Raw genomic sequence first — 8667 nt, 5'->3', positions numbered from 1 at the left:
TGCACACAAGGTTTTGAAATCAGCAGAAGAGAGAGAATCAAGTCCTTGAGATAAGATGTACACTCCATGTTTAGAACATTAAGTTTATCGAGAATTAAATATTGGGTAGAGGAAGGAACGTAGATAGGCAAACATAAGGAATGAATGAGTTGCTTTTTTATTCCAGTTACCAATGACCTTGAGTCAGTCTCCCTCTGGTGTCCAATAATTTTAGCTTTTTACCTGTTTTTGCTATTCTTCTTCATGGACCCATTGGGTTCTTCTTATCCTTAGCACCTTCATGATTCATTGCCACATAAATATTCTCCAGCCAGGTGAGCCCTGCACCAAAGTTTCTTTTATTTGTCTGCCATTTTTCAGTACCCCAACCCTGCCCTCTTTTGCCTCTGCTTTCAGTTATCCTTGGAGTTCTAAGAAGCACAGCCCTCTTCCCACTCACTGCTGGGAAACAAAGTTCAATGTTGCAGCTCCTGCTATTCGGCATTCTCATTCTTCTTTTCCAGCAAAACACATTAATCCAAAAGTAAACACTCCATGGTAAGTTTGAGAAACTCACAACCAGGAATCCTGCACACTCCCCTTTCTATCAGTATTTTCAGATTCCCCAGTCTGAAAATACTGTGTACACATGTGCTCACAAACACACCCACAAAGAGATAGAAAACATTGGGAGATGGTAATACACATGGACCCTGAACTGTTTTCTTCTAACTGCAAGATATGAAGAAATCTCAGGGTGTCTCTTTCGAGAGTGCTTTTCCCTTCTACATGCTAGGTTCAGCCCAGGTCAGGGCAAGCTGCCAATCTAACAGGACAATCAAGTCCCATCACGTATTATCCCTCAGCATTTCCTGATGAAGGCAGTTTGATTTCCCCAAAGCAAATGATGTTTTGCTGGCAATGGTGAGAGTAACAACCTTTTGGGATCAAAAGGAAATTCAGTCGCTTCAATCTTTCTAGTTCTAGAATCTCTTTTACTTAGTCCTGTGGGACTTGGATGTGTGAATAATCTTAGGGTCTCTGGCACTTGTGTCTTTAATCACTAGTTAGTTGCCTAAAAGTACCTGAAGATAAGACTTTCCCCAGCCATTCCTCTTTTCAAACGGACCTCTAACAGGATTTCTTCTGAATATTGCTTTAGTCATACCACAGACTTGGAATCTGGACTTAAATGTTTGTCACACTAATAAAGAGATTACTCCCTCCCACCCCCAATTCTCACTTTCTACAATTTTCTCACTTCATAAGACAGAAATATACATCTGAACAAAGGTACAGAAATTTATTTCATTTCCTCCAGATAAGTGCTTCTTCCCTATGACAAGGTTTAGAATGGCATATATGAATGATGAGAAATCCTAAATTTAGTTTATCCCATAAAACTCAAGAAATGGTTCATCTTCACTGATCGCTTCGTTGAAGTTACAACACTTACTGGGTGTGCAAAAGGCAGCAACCGTTTTACGTTTAGGAAAACAGGCATGGCAAGTGATAATCTTTTCCCTGGGTCACAAACTGAGCAAGTAACAGCAAAAAAGACACGCTCTTGAGCCCCACTGGCATGCAGTTACCTCAACAGAATGTCACTGCCTCTGATTTACTAGAGAGTACCTTGAGGAAGACCTTAACTCCCACTTTCCTGGGATGAAAGACTTAAAGGAATATGACTTTTATTTAACTACCATGTACAAAATAATTACCTCTACACGAATTCAAAAATGTTGTGCTGGGCTTCCCTGGTGGCACAGTGGTTAAGAATCTGCCTGCCAGTGCAGGGGACACGGGTTCGAGCCCTGGTCCGGGAAGATCCCACATGCTGCAGAGCAATTAAGCCCGTGCACCACAACTACTGAGACTGCGCTCTAGAACCCGAGCCACAACTACCGAGCCTGCACACCTAGAGCCCGTGCTCCACAACAAGAGAAGCCACCGCAATGAGAAGCCCGCGGACCACAACAAAGAGTAGCCCCCACTCGCTGCAACTAGAGAAAGCGCACACACAGCAACGAAGACCCAACACAGCCACAAATAAATAAGTAAATAAATTTGTTTAAAAAAATTGCTATTTTTTAAAATTGTATGAGGATAAAAAGGAACTCAGTAGAGGGTTGAGATCTGCTATATATTTTCAATATTAAGATAAAAGTTGTAACCAAAATTATACCAGGCACATTTTGGCAGTTAGTATAAACCCAGCATTGACAAGCCACATGCCAAAAGATGTTTGCTTCCAAAGCACAGGAGAAAATGAATGAGCAAGGGCCCATATCCAAACTAATGCTTCAACTTTCCCTCTGATTTTGACAATTGTCATCTCATCAGTTTTGGCATTTTTGATTGCCTATGATTAGGAACTTCTTTTATTAACACTGCTGGCAGATGTGCCTTGCTGGAGGCTCACCATCTGCTCTGCCTTCTTATGATGTTGGCCTGGAGATGACCTTTTGTCACCACCTCTTCATCAGTTGATCTCTGATGTGCCCCTCTGAGATAGGAGGGATTTATCTGATTAGGTGGCCTGATCTGAGCTAAGCAGGCAGGATAGAACAGGTCGGTTTTTCCACCCACTCCTTTATCAGTTGGTGGGCAATGGCTGACTTGGGGGGCAACCAGAATGGGAAAGCCCCATTCTGTTGCTGATAATATGGGTTGTCTTTCCTCAGGGCTGTGGCCACCTCATCATGACTGAACCAGGCAGCTGCTTCTAGTTCTCTCAAGTTCACCTGGATCTGAAAGACATAAGGAAAAACAGGATATAAGGTTAGGAGATACAAAACTTAGAATACGACGGCCAAAGATGAGAAAATGGTTCCAGAACTGAGCAGTCTTAGAAGGTAATATCTGGGATCTATAGTCTGGGAGATAATCAGCTCTAGATAGGGTCCAGAAGCAAAAGTACCATAATTAAGAGATGAGAGTTAAGTATATATTTTAAATATTTTAAAAATATTTTTAAAATCCTGGAAGCTCAAATAGTAAAATATTGAGTGGTTTGGGAATTCCCAGGCAGTCCAGTGGTTAGGACTAGGCACTTTCACTGTTGTGGTCCAGGTTCAATCCCTGGTTGGGGAACTAAGATCCTGCAAGCCATGCAGCATGGCCAAAAAAAAAAAAAAAAAAAGAGTGGTTAACATTGAGAGAGAAAATTATATAACTAAAAAACGAACATATAAATGTTACTCTTCTTTAAAGGATGTGTTAATTAATGATAGTCAAAAGCATAGTATCTGCCTTGCAAGAAGCAAAAATGCAAACTGCATCCACAGGGAGCTGAGACAGATTAGATATTATTCATTGTATAGAAACCAAAGCACAAAATAGACAGACTTTGGCACATAGGGACCACAACACCATCTGTCAGGGATGTTAGAGCAAGATGAGGTGGGATAAGACAACATCTAAGTCCCTTTCGATCAGAAGTTCCTATGATTTTATATTATTAGTCCCCAACATCCTGACTGGAGCAATAATACCAATTCTGAAATCAATCATTAAATTTTATATATTTATTGTGTGCCTATTCTATGCAAGACTGTTAATTTCCTGATGATGAAAGATAAATTGTTTCATGATTGAGATATATACAAGGAAGAATGGTGATTGTGTTGGCACTCCCAATTTTTATGGTGATTAGTTGTTTATAAGATTGCAAATTCCTTAAAGGTATAAATCATATATTACATGTCTTTGTATAATCTAAACAATGCTGGACTAGACAGGTGCTTAGTAAGTACCTACGGACCAGCTTGGATGAGGCAAAGGATATATCATAAGGGAAGCATCAGAACTCACTTCTGTCTGCCCTGGTTTCACAGTTGCATGACAAGCAATCATGAGTGCACCATTAGGAAAGGGCCAGTGCTGAGATGCAGAGTATTGCAGTCTTTCCACCTCCAATCCCACCTCTTCTGCAACTTCCCGCCGGACAGCCTCTTCCAGACTTTCACCTATAAGCACACAGATTAATTCAGGACAGCCCTGCAGCAGGAAGGGTGATACAGAAGCCCGTTGGCGAAAGGAGCGCAAAACTGGCTCCCAAGTCAATGAAATACTCTTGGAAGAGCCCTAAATCTCTGAGTCTCTACACTAGGAATCAAGTCTGAAGTTGGGTATTGAACCACAATACTTGAACCTACTAGGTTAGTTACACAAAATAAGAGCTGGAGCGGCTACTGCTGCCCTCAGGTTTTTAATAAAATTCAAATGCCACATTTCACCATTTGCAAATTTTACCCCAATAGACTGACAAAAAAAAACCAACCTGTAAATAAACATTAAATTCTAGTTAATATTATATTAATATGCATGTTGAAATATTTAGGAGAAAGTGTACTAATGTCTGCAATCTATGCATCAAAAAATAAGATGGATTAATGGGTGGATAGAGGAATGGATAGACAGATATGTGATAAAGTAAACATAGTAATTATGGAATTTAGGTGGTGAGTATATGGGTGTTTACTGTATAATCTTCCAGCTATGCTTATGTTTGAAAATTTGCCTATAAAACATTGGAAAATTGATGCCACAAAGTAGTTTTCTTAATATAATAAGGAAGAATGTGCTTGAGACACCAAGCACTATGGCAACAAGAATAAGAAATACATACTATTTCATACTATAAGAGTTCATGTCTTTCAGTGTTATCTGTATATGCCCGAAATTCCTTACCTATATCACAAAAACCTGCCAAGGCAGAATACATTCCCTTGGGAAAGGAACTCTGGCGGGCAAGCAGGCATTGAGTCCCATCTGACACCAGAGTGATCACCACAGGAGTCATCTAGGAAAAGGGGATGGAAACTTGGGCACTAGGGCTTTGGGGCCTGTTAATGAAACAAAGTAATGGGTAACTAAGGAAAGCCTTTTAGTTGTACAGGCTTCCATCCACAAGACAAAGTAGTGCACAGCCTTCTTGGATTACTGAACTTTTAAAGCAATGCTTACCTGTGGGTAGTAGATGATCTTATTGGAAGGGCACACACGCTTGCTGCCAGCCACATTCTTCTTGGTGGGCTGTCCACTTCTGCTGCAAAACTGATGAGCATCATGCCAACGGAGAAGAGCCTGAGCCTAGGAATACAAAGATGGGCTTGGTTTCATTTGGAGAGAATGTGGGGCTCATCTATAATGGTGCTGGGGCTACTATTTAGAGCAACTCAAAGGGACACACCAATCCCTTTTCAGCTCAACTACTTTAAATGCTTATTAACTATTTAAACTTTAAAATAAGGAAACTATTTGAACATAGTCCTCTAGCATCTGAAGTATGAATTTTATTTTATTTTATTTTGGGGGGCTGTGCTGTGTGGCTTGCGGGATCTTAGTTCCCTGAATAGGGATTGACCAGGCCCACAACAGTGAAAGCCCAACTCCTAACCACTGGACCGCCAGGGAATTCTCTGAAGTATGAATTTTTTAAAAGCATATTTTAAATGTATTATGAATTATTTTTAAAATATGATATATAAAATATCATAATGAACACCTGTGAACTTATGAGCCAGCTTAAAAAGAAAACATTTTCAGTATAATTAAACACCCCAACGTGTACTCCCCTCCAATAAAGTTGGAATTTTTTGCAAATAAAAAATGTTTAGGGACTTCCCTTGTGGCCCAGTGGGTAAGACTCCACGGTCCTAATGCAGGGGGCCTGGGTTCCATCCCTGGTCCCAGAACTAGATACTACAACTAAGAATCTGCATTTCACAACTGAAGAAGTCTGCATGCCGCAACGAAGATCCTGTGTGCTGCAACTAAGACCTGGTGCAGCCAAAAATAAATAAATAATTAATTAATTTAAAAGACGTTTAGAGATACCTCTTTAAATGGGCAATCAAAAGCACTTTAGCAAGTAAAATCTAAAGCTGGAGGACAAGTCGTTAAAGCAATATAAAATAACTTCTCATGATGTATATGTCATGCTGTGGGTCATTAAAAATGTTTATAAGGTTGATAGATCATATTGCCATATATCTGCACACCCTCAGGAGACAATGGTACTAACAACGGTCCTGCCAAAAACAGGGTAAAAGAAAGAAGAATAAGCAATCTCCCTACAGCACATTGTCCTTCTGCCAAGGTTTGTAGGAAGGACTATGATCTGAAAAAAAAAAAATCAAATGTTTCCCATATACACTACTTTACTTAATTTGCTACAGAACCAAGAAATTAATCTACCGTGGATAGCAAGGAGGCATCCTTCACATTCAGCTGAAAGAGAGCCTTCCTCAGCCCAATGAAAGACCCCTTGAGCTCTGTCTCCATTTCAGGTTTCTGTAAGGAAGCTAAAAAATTAGAAAAGAGAACAAAATGAAATGAATGTCAAACTTTACCTCAGGGGCCCTCTCAAGTATATTCTGTTAGAACAGTGTTTCCCAAACTCACCTAATATGACTCAACTAGGGAGAATAAAAAAATATACAGGTTCTCAAACCCATGCCTGGAGATTCTGAATAGCAGGTGAGTGAGGCCCAGAAATCTTTATTTTTTAACAAGCACCAGGAGATTCTTATATTCAGGCAAATTTGGGAACATTAGAGCATAGTGTTTCCCAAGATCCTCTTCGGGGCAATAAGAACATTTGCACTAGCCACACACTATCCCCGGAAAAAAAGATGAAAGGGAACCTCTAAGCTCCTATCTGAACTTCATTCCAGCATCATTACATTTACAGCTACACCGTGAAAGAGAGAAGGAAAGCCTGACAGGAGCCATGAGCCTCTAGCAAACCAGTTCCCAAATGCAGGTCTGAAGACCCAGAGCTACTCCAAGGTAACATGTTTATTCACCTGCATTGATAAGAGAAATAAGAATAATGTCATGAATTTTAAAACATTTCTTATGAAATATTTAAGACATATAAAATGTATAAAGGTACAGAGAATAATACAGTAAACAACTTTGTACCACCACCTAGCTGAGAAAGAAAGCATTAAAATGTCCTTTAAGTGATGATGATGGTAGATGGTACTATCTTTTAAGGTCCTAACTTAAGAGAAATTGAAATTGTTTTGTATTCTTAAAATGCTCTTTGAAATTTTACTATTATGTGGAATCCCAAAGTCTAAGAATCACTGGGAAGTACCCATCAGGAATAATGTTATGTACCATTTATGGAAGAGGAGCTATTTAGACCTAGATCCAGAGCAAACCATGCTTCTTGCTGTTCAGAGCATCCAATTAGCACAGAATCTTCTATTGTTTGCATGTCCTGCCCGAACTTACCCAGGAGCCTTTCCAACTCTAAGAAACACAGAAGGAGAAGGGAAGAAAACAAGGGTTTTAATGAAACCATCAGAGCTATACTAGACTTATTGGAAATCATCTACTTCAACTTGAAGTAGGTACAGCTGGCTTCTAGTCACTGCCCTGCAGCTAATTAGCTATGTAATCTTGGCCTAATCACTTAACCTCTCAAGGCCTCCATTTTCTCATCAGCAACCTGAAGAGTTTAAAGGAATTCTTTCTGTGTAACACTGTATTACTCTATGATTGTATCATGAAAGGAGCATATCCCCTAGTTTTAAAGATACATGATAGTTGACTTATTAAAGCACTAAAAAAAAAAAATAAGTGTCAAACTTAAAATGGTAGAGAGACCAAAGCATTTCTATAATTTACTCTTCAGATCATGCTGCTTTTGTGGGCCAGGGTAGACTACTCATCTGAGACCCTGGTCTGTAAAGACAAGTGCTGTATAGGGAGGAAATCTATTCTCCTGTGCATGAAGGGCTCATATTTATTTGTTCATAATACAAGATTACATTGCTAATCTATAAATAATGTTTAGTGCCTTCTGATAAACATTCTCATATACTTATGCACTGCTAGAAACTACCTAAGTATTCCAACATCTGACCCTGGCAATGTATTTAGAAGTTTGTGCATAGTGACATCATATAAAACTCAAGGTAGCATCTTGAATGCCAAATCCCAATGGCTTAGATATCTCTAGTTATATACCTTAAAAGAGTTCTCAAAACAATTTTAGTTCACGTTTAGTTTTGACCCTTCTAAGGAGAAATTAAGTCATGATGCAAATCTTAAATAGTGTTAACAGTGAACAGCTCCTTGGAGGCTGGAAATTGCTGGTCCAAGGCAGGGGTTGGCAAAATATTTCAAGTTCTGTGAGCCATACAGTCTCTGTCACAATACTCTGTTTTACCATTGTAGTGCAAAAGCAATCATAAACAATATGTAAATGAATGAGTGAGGCTGTGTTCCGATAAAAATGTATTTACAAAACAGACATGGGTTCCAATTTGGACAGCAGTTTTCCTGACCCTTGGTTTAAGGCTATAGTGGTTCATACAATCACCAAAAAATATTCAATTGGGCAATTCAGGTTTATACATTAAAGAATTAATTGGCAGAAGAAGTTTGAAAAATCTGGACTCTAAACTCGGAGGATTCTTCTCAGGGATTTGATATGGACCGAGTTCTGCTTAGCGGCCACAGCCTGGTCTACTTTACTAGTCTACTTTGGGCTTACCTAATAGGCTGTGCTGGGGGGCCAGGTATTGACGTTCTGATTTCTGAAGCAAAGGAGCCAGGTTATGAAAGAGGTAAAATGCTCCTGTCTGCTGGGCTTTTTTACATGCATCATCATCTTCCTTCAGCTCAGATAAATACCTGTGTTTTGGAAATAATCAAAACATTACAAAA

General features: G+C 39.4%; 1 protein-coding gene across 1 annotated transcript; it reads right to left on the bottom strand.

The window, feature by feature from the left end:
- Positions 1-2528: 2528 nt before the first annotated feature.
- Positions 2529-6267, bottom strand: NUDT13 (nudix hydrolase 13; the record flags this gene model as incomplete). Its single annotated transcript, XM_079719367.1, has 5 exons — positions 2529-2729; positions 3793-3947; positions 4672-4783; positions 4948-5073; positions 6181-6267. 5 exons carry the CDS (start codon positions 6265-6267, stop codon positions 2529-2531), a joined length of 681 nt encoding a protein of 226 aa, XP_079575493.1.
- Positions 6268-8667: the final 2400 nt, after the last annotated feature.

This window comes from Hyperoodon ampullatus (genome assembly GCF_949752795.1).
Source record: "Hyperoodon ampullatus genome assembly, chromosome: 1".
NCBI classification, from domain to species: domain Eukaryota; kingdom Metazoa; phylum Chordata; class Mammalia; order Artiodactyla; family Ziphiidae; genus Hyperoodon; species Hyperoodon ampullatus.
This window is presented reverse-complemented; position numbering and strand designations above follow the sequence as displayed.